The sequence below is a fragment of the Mytilus edulis genome, chromosome 14 (assembly GCF_963676685.1).
Source record: "Mytilus edulis chromosome 14, xbMytEdul2.2, whole genome shotgun sequence".
Classification (NCBI taxonomy): Eukaryota; Metazoa; Mollusca; class Bivalvia; order Mytilida; family Mytilidae; genus Mytilus; species Mytilus edulis.
In genome coordinates this window covers 21,199,110-21,224,768 of record NC_092357.1, presented here as the reverse complement: position 1 = coordinate 21,224,768, position 25,659 = coordinate 21,199,110, and the positions used below count along the sequence as shown (strand labels likewise).

Here is a 25,659-nt window from a genome sequence, read left to right as displayed (position 1 = left end):
TTTTGTGGTTAAGATCATGCAACTCTTATTCGTCAATGGTATATTTGATCAAATCAATAATAATTACTGTTCAATCTAGAAATATATATATAGTTACCATACGGTATGTCTCTGATAAAATTAGCAGCTTTTGTTGAAAGTTGTTCCAAGACTCGTCACTAATCGCAATAAAACCTTCACTTGCATCATCCATATATCATATTTTAATTATATGCACATTTTACGTTTCGCTGAGTAAATTGACGGCAATGATATTTATCGTGTTGTCGTTTCTGAGGTATCTTATTTCATTTCCAACAATGATAAGTTAACTACATAAAAATGAGGAGAACAAAAGCAGAAACATTTCAAACCGACCACTTTCAGAATTATGCTAAGGATGATTCAAATAGTTTCGCCACCAATTTCAGCCTTTTGTTTAGCCATTAAGTTAGAATCTAAATATTTGATTTTGCATCTTGTAAAACGTGATATTTCAGTTCGTTAAGTGACATTCACTGGAAGGCATCAACATAAACTTGTTTTCAAATGAAACTAAAAATTTTCTCCTTAACTGTATTTTCAATTTAATACATAGCTTTATGCCTCTTTAACTTTTTTGGATTCGAGCGTCACTCTCGAGTATTTTGTAGACGAAGCGCGTGTCTGGCGTAAATACATATTTCATCCTGGTACATTGTATCTATGGGGAGTTTATTCACTATTCTAAAATAAATAGAAAATATTTTCCTCGCATCATTAAGCATCAAGTAGTCAATCGGTCTTCAAATTTAACTTTACCTATTGATTTTAATATGTTCTTACTTAAGTATGCTCGCTTGTCATGTTTTGGAATTTGTCAGATTTTCGGAATCCTTTGGTTTTATCCATTTTAATGCCTTAAAAATGTTTGCCCATTGACCGTCATTTTTCTTTTATTAATCTTTTGCTTGTATAATTATAAGCCATTTGTAAAAGTCTTATAAAATCTTATTTATTTTTTAATAGTTTTTGAGACTTAAACTTGTCTGTGAGCTTTGAAAATCAAGAGAGAACATTTTCCCGCCAATTTCAATGGCTAATTTCTCGAAAACGAGCACATTGATCTCGATATATTTTTTTGCTTTTTTGATTCCTTGATTAATGCCCGATCAATATATACTAGTTTTATGAAAAGTTATTAATTTTGAAACTGATTAGCGAACTTTCTTAATATTATAATGCAATATTCAAACGCATGTAACACACTTTTTATTTATGTAAACGCTTTCAGTTTTTTTTTTGTACATACACATACATATATGGAATTATTGATTAATTAGCCGTTTCAGAATCTAAAGAATCATTGGTAATTTCATTGTTCGTACCCCAAAATGAAAATAACGCCACGTCATTGGTTAAATTTCCATTGTTTATGACATTTTCAACCAATCAGGACGTTGTGGTGTACACTTTTGAAAATATTACCCAGAATGCAATAGATTCTGAAACGGCGAATTGTTCGTTGATGAGACAGTACATCTAAAAAATCATCCAAACTTGGCAGTCACAGGTCAACATACAGCAACCAAGTCCAGATGATCATTCAATGGCATAAGGGATAGTTCTGGTTTATAAAACTTGAATATTTTTGACAAAATAGGAAATCTGCCAAGTGTTTTCTTCGGTGTCATTCGAGAGCATTGGAATGGAGTAACGGTATTCTTAATCGCAAACATGGCAAGCGATATAGCAAAATCTAATGGATCTAAACTAGTATAGGACAACGGGAGAAGAGTTGTTCCGCTGGCTTCTACTCTCTAATAAGCTAACTTTTTAACCATCTATATTTTAGAAAGAACAAACAAGCATATATACATGTATGTAAGTAATGCCGAATTTATCCTCATTCCAATTGAAAATGGACTAACGTGTGTGTATCCTTTAATAACTTCAGCCTCAAAGAAACATCAATTAGTTCTCTTGCATGTGTGGTTTTAATTGTTCAACAAGATCTTCTAAATGGCTATCATGTTGATATGAGGATCTATACACAGTCCCCCTCGTTATGGCCTTTTTATAAATCGTATCCATATCTTCCCATCGTCTAAAACTGATTTTAAGTTGCGTATTCTGTGAGATTTCCTTGAATTTGGGACTTTTTGTCAAGTTGTCATACATTTTCAGAGACGCAACCTGAATGCATGCATCTAGGTAGTTAGATAGTTTGTAGAGTTCTGCTTCAATGATATCCAAAATAATTTGTTCTGATGAAATGAATTTTAACCGGCGCAAAACACTCTTGACAAGGAACTTTTCGATTCTTTTCTTTAAATCATCAGTTTGATATTCATCCGCTAGAGGCAACATCAGATGAACAGTGTCTTCTGAAAAAAGATAAGTTGCAGTTATTGATTTTACCTATGCCAGAATTTACAAATATATGAAACTTTTAAAAGAATTACAAATTCTTCTTGTACAAACAGTATATATAAAAAGTAAAATCACAAAAAATGCTAAACTCCGATTTCTAATTCGATTTATATATATATATATATATTTATATAACAAGTCAAAAAGGGTACAACATCACTATTAAATAACTATAAAATGAACAAATATTAGATATTTCGGATAACAGATACCCTTCTTCGGTAATAGCACGATGTCAAATGAATCATGTCAATATATTCAAATTGAGACACTATCAAAATCTTGAACGTTAATACATTTTAAGCGGACACCACAGACGCTGGTACAATTTTAAAATTTCCAAACACGGCACAAAGATTACAAATATATGCCAAATAAAAATAGTTATTTGCGATATGAACTGGCACAACTCTAAATTTTCAAAGGTTTTGACAGTTTAGATTTGACAACTGCATGGAGGGCAGTCCTCAAACAAAAAAATCAAAAATGTCCTAACCGATCCAAGTTGGTATAATATTTCAAATTTGACAACGGTAGGGCAATTGCAACAGAAACTACACATTTAAACCTCCCAAACGAAAAGCAGTTTAACAATGATTAGAAAAATAAGTTTTATCTAACAAGGAAAAATAATTGAACGTGGCTACGTACATGTACTTATACCACCATCCCAAATGAATGGAGCTCTGTAATTTAAACTGGTAATTTAAAATAATCTTCAAACTGTAAAGTCAGTACGGAAGCCGGAGTTACTGGAAACAAGTGATGACAGCGGGAGAAGAGTTGTCCCGCTGGCTTCTTTTCTTTAATAGCTAACTTCTGCGCTTTCCCCCTCTTTCCCGCAATACATATGGATCGTCGGTCTATAAGCGAAGGTCATGAGTTCAATTCCCACCATATACATTAAATTATGTCTACACAAATTTTCATAGTTAGTCTTTCCCGTATAAGAAATAAGTAAAGTTTTAACGTGCATAGATTTTGTCAATCCCGCCGAAATTTAACAGAACAAAGGAAAGATGCAGAACATAGAAATTCAAGCTCTGGTAGTGGTGATCTGGCTCAGATCACCCTTCGTAGAACAACGGTGCTGTAATGAAATATTGTTATGTTACCTGTTAATTTATCATCGAATCCTGGACAAAGGTATCGTAGAAAATGTACGAAATGATTTAAGTTTTTCCCAGGTAACGTTATTTCTTTCTTCGATCCTTCTATAAACTTGGAACTGAACATTTCTTTAAACACAGGAGACACGACTACAAGTTGTTCCTTTTGTACATACAGCTTTCTTTCGTCTATTACGATTGCAACATTCGGTTCATTAAAAGGAGAAGCCAAGGCTGTGAACGCTTCTTCAACTTCAATGTCTGCAGGAATCTGCAAGTTCTTTTCCGATTTTGCCAATCGTGAAATATTTTGAAGCACCCGTGTTTTATCGGTAGCTGGCTCCATTGTAGTAGGCTTTTATTTTGAATCTTATATTACTGGTGTGTTAACCTGGAAAACAACATGAAACGTGAATTTGTATTGACAAGTTGAAAAAGATGTGTAAAGATGTGCTTTATGATGATTTGAAAACTAAGTCAATTGATAATCAATAAGTTACAGAACTAATCATGGTGGTCTCGTGCTAAACTGGTTAATTATCATGGTGGTCTCGTGCTAACCTGGTTAATTGTCATGGTGGTCTCGTGCTAACGTAGTTAGTTGTCATGGTGGTCTCGTGTTAACCTGGATTATTGTCATGGTGGTCTCATGTTAACCTGGTTAATTGTCATGATGGTCTCGTGCTCACCTGGTTAATTGTCATGGTGGTCTCGTGTTAACCTGGTTAATTGTCAGGATAGTCTCGTGCTAACCTTGTTAATTGGCATGGTGGTTTCGTGATAACCTGGTTAATTGTCATGGTGCTCTCGTGCTAAACTGGTTGATTGTCATGGTGCTCTCGTGCTAAACTGGTTAGTCGCGATGTAGCCAACTATTTATTGGACATGAGGACCTTAGAACGATCATATAACACATATACTCATCCTATTACTCAAAATAAGTGAATCCATGTACATGTATTTCACATGACAAAAACTTTAATCTTTTACAAGCAGTCACTGAATCATAAAAGTAAGGTCAATATAAAAAAGAAGATGTGGTATGATTGCAAATGAGACAACTGTCCACAAGAGACCAAAATGATACAGACATTAACAACTATAGGTCACCGTACGGCCTTCAACAATGAGCAAAGCCCATACCGCATAGTCAGCTAGAAAAGGCCCCGATAAGACAATGTAAAACAATTCAAACGAGAAAATTAACGGCCTTATTTATATAAAATATGAACGAAAAACAAATGTGTAACACATAAACAAACGACAACCACTGAATTACAGGCTCCTGACTTGGGACAGGCACATACATAAATAATGTGACGGGGTTAAACATGTAAGCGGGATCCCAACCCTAACCCGGGACAGTGGTAAAACAGTACAACATAAGAACGAACGATAAAAATCAGTTGAGAAAGGCTGAACTCATCAGATTGACAAAAATACAAGTGGACGTGGCCGGGTACTTATACACCCCGACACAAAAAGACACAATGAACAGATCTGAGAGTACTCACAGTTATCTGACAGCTAGTTCAAAGCCACTAACAGCTAATAAAAAAATCATGCATCTAAGACTAAACTATCAATCCGTACACATCCAACATCCAATGGATTTAGTGTAAAGCCGTCATAAACAGCCAGAGAAAAACATGACCTTGTGCAATGCCAAGTTACAGGTATCGACAGATTGTAGATCCATGCACATGTATATGTATATTAGTTATTTTTTTAGTTAGCTTTTAATTTACTGATAACAAAATCAATATTTATACCAATAAAAACAATATTCAATGATCTTATTACAGTGTTGAATAGGTAACCTTTTAGAATAAGTTTATTTAAAGGAGCGACAAGTTTACATGGATCATTTCTAAATTTCCAGGCACGGTTAACAACATTTCCGTAAAAATGAGGATGTGTTATCCCGTTTGAAATAAGTTTTCTACAGGTACAACCAAACTTCAAAACCAAATCTTTATATATATGGAAAAATTTAGTAAAGGTTTTAAGTAATTTATGGTAAAGATATCCCTGGTTAAATAATTTACCAGCAATACATAGATTGCGTTCGTTAAAATCAAAAACGTCACAACAGACACGGTCATAGCGAACGATCTGTGAAATATAAACACCGTAAGATGGTGCCAAAGGAACACCACCATCTGAAAATGGAAAATTAACAATAGGGAACGAAAAATCGTCTCTTTTGTCGTAAATTTTAGTGTGAAGTTTCCCGTTTAAAACCGAAATATCTAAATCCAGGAAAGGACAGTTATTATCGAATAAATTTGATTTATTTAAAGTAATTTCCTTGGGGTAAATTTCAGCAGTATATTGAGAAAATTCTTGATTATTTAACGAAAAAAATATCATCAACATAACTGTAAGTGTTGTTGAATTTATCAATAAAATACAATTTCGACGGGTCTTTACTGAGTTTAGTCATAAACTGTGATTTGTAACAGTACAAAAACAAGTCTGCTATTAAAGGGGAACACTTAGTGTCCATGGGAATACCTACAACCTGTCGATAAACTTTGTTGCCGAAACGTACAGAAATATTCACTGGGGTAAAGCTGATGACCGTAACTGCATTCACGGTCATCCCATTGGGATGAAAAATTAGGTCAGTATCTGTATTGTCTGTTGCAGTGTTTCTGTATCATTTTCTTTACAAAGTATACATTGATACGATGTAAATTTATAAAAGATTCACACAGAAATCACAAATTACTACCGAAAAATGTTCAGGAAACGCGAAATTCAATTTGAAAAAATCGCTAAGATGTCCGTAAATCATTATCAAGATATTTTCAAGATGACCGTAATTGGTTAAAACAAGGATGACCGTGATTGGTAAACAGATGACCGTTACTTGTAAAAGATGACCGTAATTTGTAAAGAATGGCTGTAATTTATAAAGGATCATCGTAACTTTTAAATGATGACCCTTAATTCTAAGAATATCCGTATTTGTGTTCATTGCTTTTTGTTGTGTTTGTCTCAATATGGGCTTAGTTAGCGAATATAAACATGTTTCATCAATTTATTTATAACTATTTGCCGTACTTTGAGTTCATGACAATGATAGTAAATTGCAAATTTCTCGTAAACAATGAAATATTTATTGATAACGACTTTAAAATTTTAATACAAATTGACAGAGATACGACGAAAAGATGAAAAAACAAGAATGTGTCCCTCTGAGGTGTCTCTAGTACATGCCTCATCTACACTATAATTTTCTATGTTCAGTGGACCGTTAGAATGGGAAAAAACTGTAATTTGGCATTATGATTAGAAAGATCAATATCATAGAAGTAAAATTGAGAATGGAAATGGGGAATGTGTCAAAGAGACAACTACCCGACCAAATAAAAAACAACAGCAGAGGGTCACCAACAGGTCTTCAATGTAGCGAGAAATTCCCGCACCCGGAGGCGTCCTTCAGCTGGCCCCTAAACAAATATATACTAGTCCAGTGATAATGAACGCCATACTAATTTCCTCCAAATTGTACACAAGAAACTAAAATTAAAATAATACAAGACTAACAAAGGCCAGAGGCTCCCGACTTGGGACAGGCGCAAAAATGCGGCGGGGTTAAACATGTTTGTGAGATTTCAACCCTCCCCCTATACCTCTAACCAATGTAGTAAAGTAAACGCATAACAATACGCACATTAAAATTCAGTTCAAGAGAAATCCGTGTACTAAGTTTCAAGTTGATTGGACTTCAACGTCATCAAAAACCGCCTCGACCAAAAACTTTAACCTGAGGTGGGACAGACGGACGAACGAGCAGACGTACGGACGAACAAACGAATGGACGCACAGACCAGAAAACATAATGCCCATGCATGAAGCATAAAAACACTAATCAAACATATGAATATCCGGTAATCGAGCCTGTGTGTATAGTTCCAGAGGAAGCTGATTAAAATCTTAGTTTGTCTTTATATATGAATACTATTGCTGTATATACAAATTGACAAGGTTCCCCTCAGTGGTAGATCCAGGGGGAGGGGGGTCCGAAACCCCCCTTTTTTTTTACCGATCAGTGCATTTGAATGGGGACACATAGTTTGAACCCCTTTACCCTGGGTTGGGACTCCCTTTTTTGAAAATGGCTTAATCCGCCCCTGCCCCTGCCCCTTGTGATACGCTATACGCACAAGAATATTTTAAGGATCTATTTTGCTGGAGCTCGCCTTCACTAGTTTGGTCGCAGTATTTTAAAATCAGGTTCTGTTATTTTACTTGCAAGACAAAATAGAAGAGAAATCAAAGACGATATAATAACAATGGGTGTACATCCATTGGCATTTTTAAAAAAGTGCATTTATTATATGTCATTACAAGGAATTCCAGAAATAAAAAAAAATCTTTTGGCTTTTAGTTGGAGGCTGGGCAGCACACTTTTTTTTTTATTATACTTGTAAGGTGTCATTTTATCGCGCTTTTTTGCCTGTTTTCCCCACTTTTTCATGTGCATGTCTTGTTGTATGTTCATTTTAAAATTGTACCCTCTACCGTAAAAAAAATATATATGGTGAACTTCGTATTTAAAGCACATCTTATTTTCTCCTACCTTCTCATATAAATACGTTTTATATCAACACCATTAATCATATGATACAAAAAAGTAGTTATACAAATACGGATATTTCTTAGAATTGACGATCATCCTTAAAAAGTTACGGTCATCATTTAGAAATTACGGTCATCCTTTACAAATTACGGTCATCTTTTAACCAATTACGGTCAGCCTTGTTATGAATTGCTGATTCTGTTATGGTCATCTCGATTGTTATTTACGGTCATCTTAGCGATTTTTTAAAATCGAATTTCCTGTTTCATGCACATTTCTCGGAAGTAATTTGTGATTTCCGTGTGAATCTTTTATAAATTTACATCGTATCAATGTCTCCTTTGTGAAGAAAATGATATAGAAACACTGTAACAGACAATACAGATACTGACCTATTTTTTCATCCGACATCTTGGGATGACCGTGAATGCAGTTACGGTCATCAGCTTTACCCCAGTGAATATTATCAAGGAGAAAATTAACAGCTCCAATCATCTCATCACATCTCCAGTAAGTATATCTAGATATAGGAAGATGTGGTGTGAGTGTCAATTAGACAACTCTCCATCCAAATAACAATTTAAAAAAGTAAACCATTATAGGTCAATGTACGGCCTTCAACACGGAGCATTGGCTCACACCGAACAACAAGCTATAAAGGGCCCAACATAACTTGTACATGTGTAAAACCATTCAAACGGGAAAAGCAACGGTCTAATCTAGCATATTTACCTTTCCTTTCTCATTAGAGAAGAAGGCTTTAAATGAGTTGCAGCAAATATATTTGCATTCAGCTTTACCAAACGACCATTTAGTTAAATAGGAAAACTTGTGTTTAATAAGAGTAGTGTAAAGAGTAGAAAAATCAAAACTGTCAACAGAATCAAAAGGACTATCAAAAGCACGTAACTTATCTGAAACATCCAAAGATTTTTTTACACTCCAAAAATGGTTTATACCACTATGTTCATATATTTTATTACAATAGTTTATGATAAGCGCTTTAATAGTAGTTAATGAACTAGTTAAGGGCACTGAAAGATTAGTTGTAGAACACTTACTAGAAGCCGAGATGAAACGACATTTAAATGTTTTTTGTGTAGTTTAGGTAGCCAGTACATAGTAGAGTCCTTCACATGTTAAAAAAAAAGCCTTAAGCTTTGATGTGGTTGTGATATGTTTGTTTACTATATGACTCTCTGTGGAGCGGATGGACTTGAATGTAGATGCATTTAAAATTTCACTCTTAAGAATGTCCGTGTAGTATTTACGGCATACCACCACCACATTGTTGGCTGCTTTGTTGGCGGGTACAAACACACACCGCTTTGAAAGTTCTTGAAGTTTATTTCTAATTCTGGAAATAGGTGTATTATGTACTCTATTATTTACTTCTAAATTATTTTCAAAATGTGATATCTCTTATCTACCACATTCATACATTTATTTAGATAAGAATCAAGAGATTTTTTATCAAGTACATTTGACATGTGACAAACAGAAACGTTGTAGCATAAGGCATCTGTATATAGAAAATGAAACATCCCGGTCTTATACTTTCTGAAATATATAGCTTTATACAAATTGCGTTCGCCGTTGTCGCCGTTGTCGTCGCCGCCGCCGCCACCGGATAACAAGCCTCGTGTCTCACATTCTAAGCTGCATTCTGATATCAGTTTTCATGAAAATGGATAAAAAAAAAATTTCAGTTAATAATTTCCATAAAAAAAGCTAATTATTTTGGACGTTTTTTATCCTTTTATAGATACTGTCGTATTGACAAATTTTACTTTTTCAACTTTTATAAAAATTATGTAAAAATCGTTATTGAAGGCGAAAGACTGGTTCAATGTGAATTATTTACAGATTCAGCTGACCTTTGCTATTGTCTAAAGGTCTAAAAAAAAATCAAACAACATCCCTTGTGTAGATCTACTTCCCGCTCAAAGAGTTATTCAAATGGCATCGGATTGACAACATCTCCGTTTCGACCAGATGTCGCTGACAAACGGACGCCCCACTTTAGAAATGCGGAAGAAGTCCAGGGATTATAATATTTTTTTATTTCCAAGTCAACCCGATGGGTTTAGATAAAAGAAGATAAGGGTGAACATCAATAAGCTTCATTATAAAGTTAGCTGGGTTAACAATAATTGATGATGATGTCATTCAATTCAATCTTGTCCAATTATGTCACATCTGTAAGTGCTTTGAGCGGGCCACTCAAACCTATATTACTTAATTCTAAAGATGTTACATTCAGGCTTTTTCAATACGATTATGTTTTTTCAAATTGCCTTTGAAATTTTTTTGTGTGCCTGTTCACAGCCAAAAGTCTGTAGTACAATGGGTGCCGTTGTCACATGTGTTTTCATAGATTGCACGGTGGGTATGGTTGTCCTGCGAGAGAACGTTCTGTGCTGGTGATTCGGTCATGACGGGTACTGGTGATCAATGAAAAAATGTAAACAAAGACGAAAATGATTATTTTTAACGTTTTCACTTATAAAAAATGGAAGAAAACAGTTGAGATTTTTCAATTTTGTTTCTTATGGGTTCATATGTAAACCATCAAAAAGTTGACCCTCTAAATTGTTTCAGTAACTGGTGTAACATAAAAATGTTCATTTTCAGAAAATCTAGATCTAAAAAAATAAAACAAAAATGCCCATAGAGTCCGCTTTCTATACCACAATCCACACGACAAAACTATTTTGTGAAAAAACATTGCAATTTATTAAAATTTAGCATTTTCTCAATTTATTCATGTCCTGATACTGTGCTGGTGGGTCCTGTCATTGTGTTGGTGGGTCCTGATACGGTGCTGGTGATTTTAGATAAGAAGTTGGTCATTTTTGAAACAAATGTTACAAAATCAATAAAATTGGGCAGATAATTGTTGTCAATAGAATCTATGACTCCTATTTTAGCTCTTGTGCATCCATTTGGCTGTTTAATGTGTGTTTTCAAATGATCGTAACTTGTATTACATAATTACATAAAAGGGCAACATCTTTCGTCCAATATCAGATAACAATATATAGTATCTAAAATAAGAATAGTTTTATTAAGATATTAAATGCCCCTTACATTGATGCTTCAACAATGATCAAAGCCCATGCCGCATAGACATGTTTGTTAGCGCTCCGCATAGACATGTTTGTTAGCGCTCCACATACCCCTCCCCACTTCCACCCAACCAACCCTCCTCATTTCCTCCTTCATTGTTACAGTGGTGTACCAACACAACAATTTATCACATAAAATAATAACACAAAGACACACATTATTGAACAACGAATGCTCGCAGGTACTGAAAGCTAGTTCAAAGCCGATTTTTCAACTAATAGATAAACCATGTTCTCATATACAAAAATTCCAATCGTGTCGATTAAAAAAGTCTCAAAACTTAAGTTCACATTTTAATGTTTGATGAAGCAGAACTTTAAAAGTGTGCAGTGAAGCTTGTGCTAACAACAGTTATTGTCATAATTATGTTTACATAAGACTTATAAAGGAATTAAGAAGGTACCAAGAAATATTTTACAGTTCAATTTAATGATCATGAATGGAAGGAAATGGTACGGAAGTTTACATAGAACAAAAAGAAATTGATAGTATTTTTTTGGCGAAAGACTTAAACGCTTCTTTGCATTATATAGTACAGCTCTCCTATAAAAGCATGCAAAAAAAACTTTGATTGACTTGCTTGCTATGTTTGCTTGGATGTTTTTATACAATAGGTAGGCGGAGTTTCAATACATACTGGGATTTGATTGGAAAAATACAAACTGAAAGGAATTGAAATTAATGTTTATTGTCCAAACAAATTCTAGTATATGGTAAACAGACTACTTACCTGTCGTTTACAAACATCCAAACAATAATAGCAAGCAATATGATCAATGGTTTGCTTTGCATATATTTATAGAAGAGCTGTAAATTCTAAAAAAAAAAAATCTTGTTGTCGTAGATGGTTAAATCCTCAACAAAATCTCAATTACTTTGTTGGAACGAATAAAGGCTTTAAATCAAATTTTCGTGGACTTTTTAGCTTCCACCCTGACGAGGCATGTTAGCTGTTCATATGCTGTTGCACCTGACGCACGGAAACTTTCACATTTCCATCTTCTTTTCTGAAATATTTTTCCCAGCTCATACATGTACTTGACAGGATTGTTATCCTAGTAAAAGGTGTAACCAATGAATTGAACACAAGTTAAAAATTCCACAATACTATATAATTCATTTTATGTGTCAATTTGTTCGAAAAAAGTCGAAAAGAAGAGAGTTTTTTTAATGTCATGATTATCTGTCGCTTTCTAGATCTATGCTTAGCATTTATTTCAGGTGACATGGACTCCTCACCCTGGTGACCCTGCTGCCTTTTATAGCTAGCTTTATCCGTATACATATATTAATAGATAAAGAAAAGGCTGCAACTGGTATTTTTGTATTTAAAATGATTCGTTGTAACGAGAATATTTGTGGTGAATGGAAAATGTGAGGGTCAAAATCTTAAATTGCTTATAAATGTTGCTGGACCCAGTTTCGTTATCTGATCTGAATTTTCTGAAATGTGCAAGGTACATGTAGATAGACATTAGCCTTTTGATTTTTTTTACTCGGTAGGTATCACTGGACTAGTATATATTTGTTTAGGGGCCAGCTGAAGGACGCCTCCGGGTGCGGGAATTTCTCGATACATTGAAGACCTGTTGGTGACCCTCTGCTGTTGTTTTTTATTTGGTCGGGTTGTTGTCTCTTTGACACATTCCCCATTTCCATTCTCAATTTTATTTGCCCTAATTGCTTGAACTTTTGCAATATTAAAGCCGATTTCAATGAGTGGGTAGACAAAGGGAATATCTTTGGTTATCTTGCTTGCTGAACAGAAAAGTCATTGTTAGGTTATGTATAAACTTTACGAGTAGACTAGTCCGACAAATGACTCATCTTTCTGTATGTAGGACCAGGCTACTTCGAAAGGAGGGTAGTATACCTTACCTAACAATCACTTCACGGCTTAGCTAACAAGCAAGCTAACCAAAGATATTACATTTGCCTACATACTCAATGGAATCGGCTGTAACTAAAAACTCGAATACATTTAATTAATAACAGACAGTGGTCATGTTTGTTGATGAATATTGTTTTTTCTAGATTCACTCTTGAAAAATCATTTGGTAACATTTGGTCAAGTAATTTCAGAAAAGATCTTTTTGTAATTGCGGACGCCAAGACAATACATGAACCTCACACGACCCCTCGACACAGGTGAGCTTATATATGATCTTATAGCGATTCGGGTTGATAACCAGTTGAAAGTAAGCCAGTTTTTTGTGTGTGTAGATTTGTATTGTTTTAAACTGTTATGACCTTTTAAAGTTAAATATAGGTGTTTAATCTAAGAATTTCTTTTTTAAACTTATATACTTGTTTTATACTCAATCGGTAGTATGAAGCTACGAGATATTTTAAATATTTGAAATTGAAGGCACAATTATCAAAGCAAACGGTAGTTTCAAATACTTTTAAATAGATCTTTAAGGATAATGTATCCTTGTGTTGATCCCATGCTAAACATTACAAAAATCTCTGTACAAAGGTTATCTCGTCTTCATTCTCTGACATATTCTAGTCTGCCCTTTCATAAAATAGTGATTTTTTTTAGTGTTCTATCGAACTTTCGAAAAAAAAAAGACAAACAAATTATGTTGAAAATATCTTACAGATACAGCAAGTGATTCTTAATAGCTATAAGATACATTTTCTTTTAAAATACAACTTTTAAATCTTACGAGAAACTACTCCAAGCTTAAAACTTTCACTGTAATTGTTCACAATTTACAAACAAATGTGTTTTAAGTTGCTAAAGACATATGATTCAAACGCTCAAAAAGTCCTTTGTTCTATATTTTTGCTCTCCATTTTTATGCAAAACCTTTTACATTGTTATTTTATGGGTTATTTTTGAAGGTCGTACGATGACGTATGGTTGTTAACACATACTTCCTTTGGTTTCTTATGGAAATTTGTCCATTGACAACAAACAAACCACATCATCTACTTTATATAAGTGTTGTATAAATTACAACGTAGTTTGGTGATCTTGCAAAATGATCGTAATCCCGAAAATCGTAAACATATTTTCTTATCTTGAAAGGGGGCAAGAAGGGTTCCATTAACAGGCCAATAAATAAGATTACAGCTAATTTAAAAAAAAAAATAAAAAAAAAAGCCGGGCTATTTTTTCTCTCATAATAACAGTAAACAGATTCACAACAATGTCAATTTCAAGAAAGCAGACAACAGTTAATTAGTCAATAACAGCATCAATGATCTTTAATATATGCCCCTTTTAACTAAAATATAAAGGCCCAGAACCAGGACATAGGAGCACAGAACCAGGACCGTTTTTCTTATCACCAGCACAGTATAAGGACAATTCCGTTTAAGGAACTTGCACGAATTTTGCAATATAATATTGTTGTAATATACTTTGCATGATACTTATTACGCATCAGAGAAAAAATAAGCAACAAAACAGTCGTTTTATTGCCGTCCTGCTACAATGTAAACAAACCCACCAGCACAGAATCAAGACCCACCAGCACCTGACAGGACCAAATCACCAGCACAGAACGTTCTCTCGCAGGACAACCATACCCACCGTGGATTGGCTAAATATAAATCAGGCCGTTGGTTTTCTCGTTTGAATTGTTTAGTATTTTTCGAGTGGGAGCCTTTTATAGCCGACTTAATGATTTTTTTTCAATATTGAAGGCTGTACATTGGCCTATAATTGCTAACTACCACTTCATTTTAACTCTGAAAATAGTTGTCCCATTTCCAACCGCCACATTTCCCCATTATAATATATATATATATATATAAATGTATCAAAATTCAATATGCGCAAGTAAGTACGAGCTGATGAAGTACTAGTAGTAAATATGAAGGTTATTTTTGTTCAACGAGATGGGATGGGAATAGTAAAAAAAATCTACTTTCTATGTCCTAACTTTCTTGTTTCTAACGCTATTTTGGTAAGCAACGATTGAAGTTTTATTTTCATATACTGAGCCCCTAAAATGTCCGTCAAAAAAATAAATTTGATGAGTTGTACGTCATGGTAGACCTTGGACCGTAAAGATATGGAAAGTATATTATCTAGTTTTTCATCACAAACAAATTTCTGTCGAAGTTTGGTACACATCCAGGATAGTTTAAGAAAAGAAAATTTCAAAACCTTTATCCACAGAGTTACCGCGCTGAAGTATGTTCTGAAATTATGCCTTAAAAAATACCTCATATGGACTATACAAAGAGAAGCAAGATTTTTATCGTTCAGAGGGCGTGGTAATCTCTTATGAATACATCCATTCGAAAAAAAATCCATGGTTATACCATTTTCCAATTACTAAATAACCCAGTCAACCCTTTATGTTAAAACTAAGAAGTTCATAGAATCGTTTATGCTTTAACTCGCAACTGTTAAAGAAAAATAAATTTAAATCAGATTTGTAACTTTTTTTGTTGCTACATTCATGACCTTGACCATTAAAAAAAATCAAACGTTTTGAAAGTTAGTATTGATGACACTCCCCTGAATTTTTTTAGGGTCCACTCCTGTCAATGATACTGGTAAATAATGCGGCGAGTTTAACATGTTTGCAAGTCAAAATGAATCCTTTATCCAACATAAGACGGTGGTGCAAAACAAAACACAGGAATTGACTATAAAACAGTCGAAAAGGACTTGACTCGTCATCTCATGCATTCGGCAAACAAATTTCCGCCAGCTCATCTAATTGTTCATTTTAAGGAGAACTTGGACCAACATCTGCATTTGAGAGGATCAAAATAGTAAAAGTAACAGATATAGAGTTTTTTTTTGCTTTAATATACATGTTTTTACAACTCTATTTCATCTTGAATAACGCGGGAATACCTAGTCTTCAATTCAAAACATTTCATTTATGGCATTAGATGACTGATAAATTAATGGTTGACTTCTTCGACAAAAGTTAAAGTTGAAAATTTACAATAAAACACAAGAAGGGTGGTGCTGCTGCCATTTTTGACAACGAAATGTACAGGGATTATTCGTAAGAGAGCAACGAACTTGACATATTTGGTGAAGCGAACGATACAGAATAAGATGAACATATTTAGAACAATATCGTGTTTATTCGGACATCTAATGAAAATTTGAAGGCACGTGTTGATTTTTCGTAATGTTATTTATAAGTGGGTGGTATTACTACACAAAAGTTAATGTGAAAAAAGAAATTGAACAATGTTTACCTCATAAAATGTAGAAAATTACACCATGCCTTTGCATTATGCATCAAGTATCTACCTCATTCATTCTTTTTTTTTTTTACAAAATCTTTAAGCTTTAAACAAGGCATCGAGGCATTCAAAATAGGTGTCATCCAAAATATTGTCATAATTATCGCTTCGAACGCTTCAACGTCCGGATTCATTTGCATCGGGGTTACACAAATGTATATGGTTGTTACTGACAGATATAGAGCATGACATATGAGTTCATATAAACAAGTTATTGTGCCGAACATCCATTGGTCAGTTGTAAACTGGGTCTGTATAGAGTTCTAATTAACTCATTTATGAATTAAAAATATTTTTTTTCTTGAAAAGTTGAAATTCAAAAATATAAATAAATGCATCCCTCAGTATAACAGTATAAAACCATCCTATGGTGTATATTTGAAGATAGATTTTATTTAAGAAAATATATATGTGTAAACTGAGCCAAATTTAGAATTATCCAACTTTCTTAAAACAAACCCCAACCAATTGGGATATTAAAAAAATAAAAGAGATAAAACATTTTAATCGCTCTTTCCCTATCCCCCAAAATTTTCCTTTTCGATTTACTATAAAAACCCACAAACAATCAATTTAACTATAACCAATTATAGATACTTTCAGATACGTCAACGTATGAGATACAGTTCTCAGGGTGAAAAACAAATTAATTTTTTTCTCCAAAAACTGGAAATAAGCTTTTTTTTCCCCAAAAAAAACCCCCCATATCTCTCCCCACTCGAAAATCAAATGGTTACTGTCTTATGTAAAAATAAAATTGGTTATGACCATTATTACATGTATGAATTTACTTAAACATAATTATCCACAAGTCGTTGATTTGCACATAAAATAATTAAATGCTATTACAATATAAATCTATGGTCGGGTGGTTGTCTCTTCGACACATTCCCCATTTCCTTTCTCAATTTCCTGTCGTAATATTTGCATATATATAAAAAAAAATAATAAAGTATTTATTAATGTCAACTTATTTTAGATCTAGTAAATACTCACACATTCATGTCATCGTGTTAAATCGAGGTAATTGGGATTGATATAATAGTCCAACTTAACTGCCTATTGTGTACAATGAAAGTGGCACGATAATCACGTGGTTGTTAACTGATCTTAACTGTGTGTTAATGTTAGCTCATGTTGTCGTACATGTAATGTTTTCATGATTGTATTGTTATTACTTTACAAATATATCGTCTATTCATGTATTTATGTGTGTATAGTAACCTTTTTTAAAACACTGGTGTGTGTCAGAGGAAAATGAAACTTTGAATCTGAAAAAAAAACAAATTTTTATTATGAAATACGAAAATGGTGTACCGTCATTTAAGGTTCATCATAACTATATTTTGTAATAACAGAAAAAAAATAATTAAAAATATTTCAAACAACATTAACAGAATGTTTCATACCAAAATGTTCGCTTTTTATTGCTCTGTCTGATATATTGAAGGTATCCTGGTCAAAATATGTAAAACAGTGTCTTTATCATGAATCTGTACACCAATGTGCAAAAAAATGCACCTATCTCCAAATACAATACAAATCTAAAAAAAGTAAAAAAATAGGTTTAATTGATCATATATTAGTTCCTGCCATACTATACAAATATGGTGTTTATGAATAATAACAATGTAATTGAGTAAATAAAATCATGTCATTGATTTTTTTCTTTTAAGATTTCTCTATGAGGAACTACTTTTTATTAAAGTATGGTGTGCCTGTTTTCAATAAATGTGTCATGATTTTAATATCAATGTTCAAATATAGCAGAATGTTTCATCAAACCCTACAGTGTGTTACAAATTTTAAGATATAAGTTATACAAACTTTCAAATGTATAAACCTTTTACCCATTTAATAAAAAATAAATAATAATAACTTATTGATAAAGGAATAGTAGTTACCTCCCTTGCATTTTATCTAAAGAGTTCAATCAATACCAAATGAAACCATTTCAATGGCATTTCTTGAATTAATGGTTGTTTTTTTACATCTATATGTATTGTCAGTAAATATTTTTTACTGACATTAATCAGACACTTGTTTATTCATAAACTACTCTTGCCTTTGTCAAATTCTAGTGTTGGTTGTAAATTGTAATACAAATGTAATTCCAGGATAATGTTACAAATTAACAAATGAAATAATCATTTATATTTCAACCTACTCATTCAAAATGATCTTTTTATGTAATATAAAGATGTCAAATAGAAATGATTAAAATAATATTAAATGTTTTTTTTTACAAATTGTGACTTGGATTGAATTTTTTCTCATAAGCATGTGCACATCTTTTTATATCTAATGAATGGTCAATAATAATGACATAACATTCACATTTCTAAATAAAATACATAGTCTTAATTAACAATATACATTTACGATTGAAATCTAATCCCATGTTCCCTATATCATGTATATATATAAATATGTTATATAAATACCATTAAATATCAATAAATTTCAAAGATCCTTTCTTGAAATCGTCATTTAGATGATCAACAATGTTTGCTTCTTTGTGGTTTTCATAATAAACCTCATACTCAGCATCTTCGTCTCCGTCATTTTTATCTATCACTGCAGTAACAGTCCCTTTATACCATTTGCCGGTACCATCATCCTCAATCCATTCATGTGATATTCTCCTTCCTACAAATTATAAGCTGCTACACTTTCGCCTTGATCTGCAAAGATAACAATACATTTTTCAAGTAATAGGAAATCCTAAATTAAAAAAAAAACAAAATGGAAAGCTCAAACTAAGTACAGGAAGCATTTCACTTGGATCATAATGTTTCATGTTCTGTCATGCTTTTTTAAATATTTGCAAGTTCATGAACATATGTACATGCAAATGACTGTGCAATGATTTTTTATACATCTTTGTGATTATTGCATGTTTGAAATTTAATTTCATAACATACATGACATAGGTACCAAACGTCCTGACTTTATTTCATTCCAATGTTCTTTCATAACTTTTTCCATGAATATGATGAATACAAATATGTTGTCTATCTTTTGTTTCTGCATAATATTTTTCTTGTTTCATTTAGTATTTTTCACATCAATTACCCATTTTATTTGACATCTGCCAATTTGGGGATCTTATAGCTGAATATGCACTATGGGCTCTGCTACTTGTTGAAGGCAGCAATGTGAGCTCTTGTTACATTCTATGTCGTTCGGTGTTTTGTGTTTTATTAGCAACATTATAACATGTTCTTATATCTATATATATATATATATACATGTATGTGTAAATGTATGTCAAGACAATTGAATATCAAATTTTTGTAATCACTAAAAAAGAACATTCCTCTTGTAATACAAGCAATTTTTAAAAACTTTTCCTAATTTCTATAATATATTAGTTTAGGATTATGTGAATGTTTTTTTTTTCTTCAATAAATCAGTATTTTAAAAAAAAAATTTGATTAAAAGGATAGGATGAACTTAAAAAAATAAAATTGGACAGGATTTTTTTATAGTAAAAACAAGGAATGATGATAAACTATTATATAAAGGAATTAGCCAACAGAGTGAATCATAAAAAGGCAGGACAATTTTTTTCAAACCCCATTACCCCCCATAAAATTAAATGGTGGCTCCCTCACTTTAAATACATTGTTTCTTGCATGTACAGTTGTCTAATTGGCACTGAAACATTATTCATTAGTTCTTTACCCTGTAGTGAAATGCAAATGTTTTCAATTTTAAAATATACCTTTTCAAAGTAACTGTGTTTGAAGCAGCAGCACTTATATTAGAAAGGCCGCTATCCAAGTTCTGGTCTGATTTTCTTTTCCTAGATTTAGTGTGTGAAGTACTAGTTGAAGGCTGGTTTTCCAAGTTAGGTGATGACCTACTCACAAACTGAAAATAAAAGATATGAAAAATACAATAATTGTATATTTAAGGATATCCATAAACATAAATCCAAATTAACATATTGGCATTCTTTCTTGCTGTTTGAAAAACTATTATGTCAATAAATTTATGGAAAATTACACTATATACATGTAGTGTAACCTACATGAAGTTTTAAATTAAGAGTTGTATGTTAACATTCATATATTCTTTAACTTCTAATTGTCTTTAAGAACTATGATATGGCTGTCGGTGGACGTCATGTCAATATCTGCAAATGATATTATTAAATCACTATTCAGTGCTTCCATATTGGTTTAAAATTAATTTTTTAAAATAAACACCTTCAGTCAAACATAGATTTAACTATTTATTTATGTCTATATTAATATGGTTGTCAAAGTGACTCAAATATATAGTTTTTTTCAATAATCAAGTACCTATTTACATCTTTTAAACTAATATCTAACAGTTTGACTACTCCTTCTGAATTTTATTCAGAAAACAAATGTAGATAGAGTTTAAATATAAATTTATTCTTTATCAAGAATAACAGCTCTTTCCATACCCAAATTCCAGGTTCTCTTATTCCTGGATACTTTGAAATCCTAGGTGCTGATAGTTCAGGTAAAACCGCTTTAAAAAAGAATGAAGAGAGTTTGGGTTGCATTTGATGTGTCCAGAAAACTGAGTCCTTAAAAATTCTTTCAACGTGCAGTTCATATGGATTCGTTGTCCTCACAATTAAATCAATCCAGGGTTTGTTGCATACATTAAGAAGGCCTTGGCATTGGTAGTAATAATTATGTGATCTTTTAACTTGTAACTTTTTTTCTTTTAATTCCAAACAGAAGTTTTTAACTTGTTTAACAGCATCTGTAAAAGATGTGTCTTTCCTATACAGACCATTTTTTATTTCTATTAACCCAACACTGGGTGGTTTTCCTATTTCCTCCTCGGTAACCTTTCCATCCGGACTTCCAGCTAGAAATTTATGTGTTTTATCTATAACTAATCCCATTCTTTCCACTTTTACATGAACATTTTGTTTTAATTTATATTGAATGTATTCTTTAATTGTGATTCTTTCTTCACTCAACCCATGCCTTGTTGCACTGTTTCCATAAAATTTTGAATTCAATAATTGGTTAAGTAATGGTGTTACAGGAATTTTTGGATTTCTTTTAAAAATTAGGCCAAAGTTTGATGCTGTTAGTCGTGTTGCTCTTTCGTCACGCCATCTTTTGCAAGAACCTTGTAAACGGGTATTTATTTCAATATCATCAATTTCACTAGGAGTAATTTCAATATGTTTCTTAAGGTACTGTTGTTTTCTCTTGTCTAGTTCCTCTGAGGAAATGTCTGCCTCAACCTGAATAGCTTCTGGACCATAATGTTTTTTGGAACTAGCAGCTGTTGATTCTTTGGCAGATTTTATTTTTCTCTTATACCGCCTACTTTTGATTTCCTTCTTTCCATTTGTTTTTGTGTTGTTTTTCAGGCATTGTAATCTCTTGCTATATAAAGTAGTATAGTAATGTCCAGAGACAGATGAAGTTGTCTCTTCCCAGGTTTGTGGTGACCACTCAATACCTTTATTAAAGCGCAAACTTGCAGCATAGCATCTGTTATGCCAAGACCCACGATTACAATGATTATAGATCTTACCCCCATCATACTTGGTGCGAACATGCATCCACATTTCCGCTAAATTAGATGTGAAATTTCCAAGCAAACTTGCGCTTTTCTTTGCAACACGACTTAAAATTAATGATAAATCTTGTCTCATACATGACATCAAATCAGTTATGGATAAATGTGAGGATAAACACGACTCTTCCAATGCATCATTACTTGTACCTTCATTCCAAAAACAACTTTGTTCATTAAAAATATTTTCGGTGTCATCATTATCAATAGCTTCATGAGCTTGTGATGAACTTTTATCTTTTAAATTGGCCTTGCAGAAATCTGAACATCTCGAATGGTCTCCATAAATATGGTTGATACAATTGGTAATGTCATGCTCTAAATTTTTTATAGCTTTTCTTTTATCACTCTCCAAAGATCTCATTCTAATGGCACATCTGATTGAGCTAACGATTCTTACTCTTATTTGTTTCGTTAATTTTCCCTTGCCTTTGTACTCTGGGTTTTCATTAACAAGTTTCTCAAGATTAGAGCGCACACATTTACAAACATGATTTGAACATTCTATTTTTTTTACATATTTCCCCCAAACAGGTACATTTTGCATAATCTGGGCATATACGCTGGAATCACCATCACCAATCACATGCATATATCGAACACCATGTTCATTAGCTTTCAAAAATCCCTCTACAATTATATCTGCCTCCATAGCCTGACTGGATTTGTCCCAATTTTTAAAACACTCATGTTCTTTGGCATCAACTTTCAAATTGCTTGCTCTATTACAAATATAACAATATTTGTTTCTCACCCCTAAATGTACATTTTTTTTAGTTTCAGCACCTATTATGACACCTACTCCACCTAAAGCATTATAGGAGTGTTTATGAGAGCGCTTACTCCAACCGCCATCACATATTACAGTTACGGAAGGCACACCTAAAAATAACAATGAAAACTAAAAAAAGGGAAAACTAACTAGAGGCTCTCAAGAGCCTGTGTCGCTCACCTGACTATATTTGTGTTTTTTAAATCAAATAAAAAAATATAAAAATCATAACAGACACTTAAATAATGATTGAGATCTAGTTTAAAATTTCTTTCAATTCAGTGGTTCTCGAAAAGAAAACATTTGCATGTATTTCTCAACGTGTCTTAAGCCCCCAACCACTGCCATATTGGATGATCGATCGGCAACAAAGTAAGACCACTTAGTCACCATCTCATAAGGAACATTCATGCTATGTCTCATTCCATTCAGTGGTTCTCTAAAAGACAACTTTTTTATGTTTTTCCCTTAGGGTCCTATGTTAAACTAAGTCCCCTGCTGCCCAGCTGGTGGCCATTTTGAATGATGGAGCTGCTACAAAGTAACAACATGTAGTCATCACCTCATAAGGAACATTCATTCCATGTTTGGTTTCATTCAAATGACATACATGTACACTAAAAATAATTATTTCAAAACAAGAATTGTTTCCACAGTACATGGATGCCCCACTCGCACTATCATTTTCCATGTTTAGTGGACTGTGAAATTCTAATAAATTCTGTAATTTGGCATTAAATTAGAATGATCTTATCAAAGGGAACATGTATACTAAGTTTCAAGTTGATTGGACTTTTACTTTATCAAGAACTACCTTGACCATAAACTTTAACCTGAAATTTGCACTATCATTTTCTATGTTCAGTAAACCGTAAAATTGGGGTCAAAACTCTAATTTGGCATTAAAATTAAAAAGATCATATCACAGGGCACATGTATACTAAGTTTCAAGTTGATTGAACTTCAACTTCATCAAAAACTACCTTGACCAAAAACTTTAACCTGAAACGGGACAGACGGCCGAACAAACAGACGGACGGACGAACAAACAGACGAATGAACAGACGAACGGACGCACAGACCAGAAAACATAATGCCCGTCTACTATCGTAGGTGGGGCATAAAAATCTAAATAGAATGTGTCATGTGTTTACAATGCATATACATGAAATATGTGATCAATGAAGATGTGCATCTTGAAATTTTATTCATATCATTCAATTTAATGCATTATTTTTGTCAATATGAGGACTTTTTTTATGTTTAAATTTACTTGAAGAGATACATGTATAAGCCAAAAACTGCTGTATACCCCTGAAGCCTATATTGTAGATAAGTTAAACTTACATGTCGGATGATAGTGGCGTAGTAGTTTCAGACGGTGTGTTCTCATTTCGCCTTAACTGGAAATTCCAGGTAAAAAAGGTAAAAAATATACTAAGGCCAGATGGGAATTGAATTAAGGCGAAATGTGAATTTAGATAAAAATATTAAATAAACAAATTAAACCTCTGTGTTGTTTTTATTGCAATTTAAACAACATGCAATTAGGGAATTATTTGTCTTGAATTATTATTTTTAATTAATTGACCATTTGTATGATTTCAAAAGTTGTGAAATCAGGAAAAATCTAAAATAAAACATTTTTAAGTAGGAAACTTGCTCCTCTTGAACTATTGTTTGTTTCATATTTAATAAAAGTTGAAACTTTTTTTATTTTATGAAGTTAGAAAAATCTAAATAATCTAGTTATCCTCAGAATTATCCTTTTACATTATGCAACACACAAAAAAGTTTTATAACAAAAACACATGTTTTCCAACAGACATTTATAACAGAAACTTTAATAATAATAAAAAATTTAATTAAAAAAAAAGATGTTCTTATTGTATATCAAATAAGGATTCCATTGAACCTGGTGTCTCGCCTACTTTTGATGTTAATAGCAGCCTCAACAAAAAATGAGGAAAAAAATGATAAAGATATTCCTCTCTATACTAACTTTTGATTGTCCAAGTTTTGTAAAAAAAAAAGAAAGGGGGGATAGTTTATGAATCTAATAAATGTTTTAAAAACTTTGACTGCAGACTATATGTAATGTATCTAGAAGAAAAGTTTTAAAATTTTGATAATAAACAAGCTTCTGTCCAAGTTTGGTACAAATCCAGGATAGTATAAATTTTAAAAACTTTAACCTCTGAGTGAATGTAATGTTTCCTGGCATAAACAATAAGTCCATTTATATGTAAAATACTGAAAAAAATGAATATTTCATCTTAGAAAATTTACTTCTGTAAACTATCTTCAGGGTTCTCACTAAGGCGAGTCCACGAGTCCTGGACTCATCAAAATCTGTCTGGAAACATCCTTTTCAAAACTAGTGAGTCCACAGATGCATCATGATAGAAATAGTTTGTATAACATGTATAAACTAAACACAGTTAAATACAATATCATTATTTTACAGCAAAAGTTTAAAAGTAATCTGAATTTAATGTCATTTCATTGCTCTGTTAGGCCATGGAGACTTAAATATTACATTATATTGCAATACAATATCTTCTCCTTGCTGTTGGACTCACCATGGCCAAAAATGATGAGTCCCTGGACTCGCCTTATAAAATCCTTAACGAGATCCCTGTATCTTATGATCATAAACAAGCTTCTGTCCAAGTTTGGTACAAATCCAGGATAGTTTAAGAAAGTTATTTTAAAAACTTTAACCACAGAGGGAATTTTATGTTTCCTGGCAGAAAAACTAAGTCCATCTATATGTAAAATACTATCATTATATTAATATTTATTTATGTTTATGTAAATAATTTATGTGCTTTAAGTATTAATGCTTTTCTCTCATG

At 32.7% G+C, this 25,659-nt stretch overlaps 2 protein-coding genes across 2 annotated transcripts; both read right to left on the bottom strand.

Annotated features, from left to right (window-relative positions):
• Window positions 1–1,213: 1,213 nt before the first annotated feature.
• LOC139504509 (BTB and MATH domain-containing protein 38-like) lies at window positions 1,214–17,580 on the bottom strand. Its single transcript, XM_071294615.1, has 3 exons — window positions 17,446–17,580; window positions 3,507–3,891; window positions 1,214–2,345 (listed from the first exon to the last, which is right to left on the bottom strand). Exons 2-3 carry the CDS (start codon window positions 3,844–3,846, stop codon window positions 1,933–1,935), a joined length of 753 nt encoding a protein of 250 aa, XP_071150716.1. The 5' UTR covers window positions 3,847–3,891; window positions 17,446–17,580; the 3' UTR covers window positions 1,214–1,932.
• A 191-nt stretch (window positions 17,581–17,771) lies between these two features.
• On the bottom strand, window positions 17,772–24,175 carry LOC139504508 (uncharacterized). The gene is made up of 4 exons (XM_071294614.1): window positions 20,888–24,175; window positions 20,177–20,325; window positions 18,894–19,133; window positions 17,772–17,993 (listed from the first exon to the last, which is right to left on the bottom strand). The coding sequence occupies exons 1-3, from the start codon at window positions 22,679–22,681 to the stop codon at window positions 19,106–19,108; spliced, it is 1,971 nt and encodes a 656-aa protein (XP_071150715.1). The 5' UTR covers window positions 22,682–24,175; the 3' UTR covers window positions 17,772–17,993; window positions 18,894–19,105.
• Window positions 24,176–25,659: the final 1,484 nt, after the last annotated feature.

Bases quoted from the DNA above. Each gene is read 5' to 3' on its own strand.
- LOC139504508 (XM_071294614.1), bottom strand. From the start codon at position 22,681: ATGGAGGCAGATATAATTGTAGAGGGATTTTTGAAAGCTAATGAACAT. The intron at 20,326-20,887 runs GTATGGAAAGAG...TTTTATTTTCAG, and splicing joins TAAGAGAACCTGGAATTTGG to TTTGTGAGTAGGTCATCACC. The intron at 19,134-20,176 runs GTATATTTTAAA...TTATCTTTGCAG, and splicing joins AACACAGTTACTTTGAAAAG to ATCAAGGCGAAAGTGTAGCA.
- LOC139504509 (XM_071294615.1), bottom strand. From the start codon at position 3,846: ATGGAGCCAGCTACCGATAAAACACGGGTGCTTCAAAATATTTCACGA. The intron at 2,346-3,506 runs GTAACATAACAA...ATCTTTTTTCAG, and splicing joins ATTCGATGATAAATTAACAG to AAGACACTGTTCATCTGATG.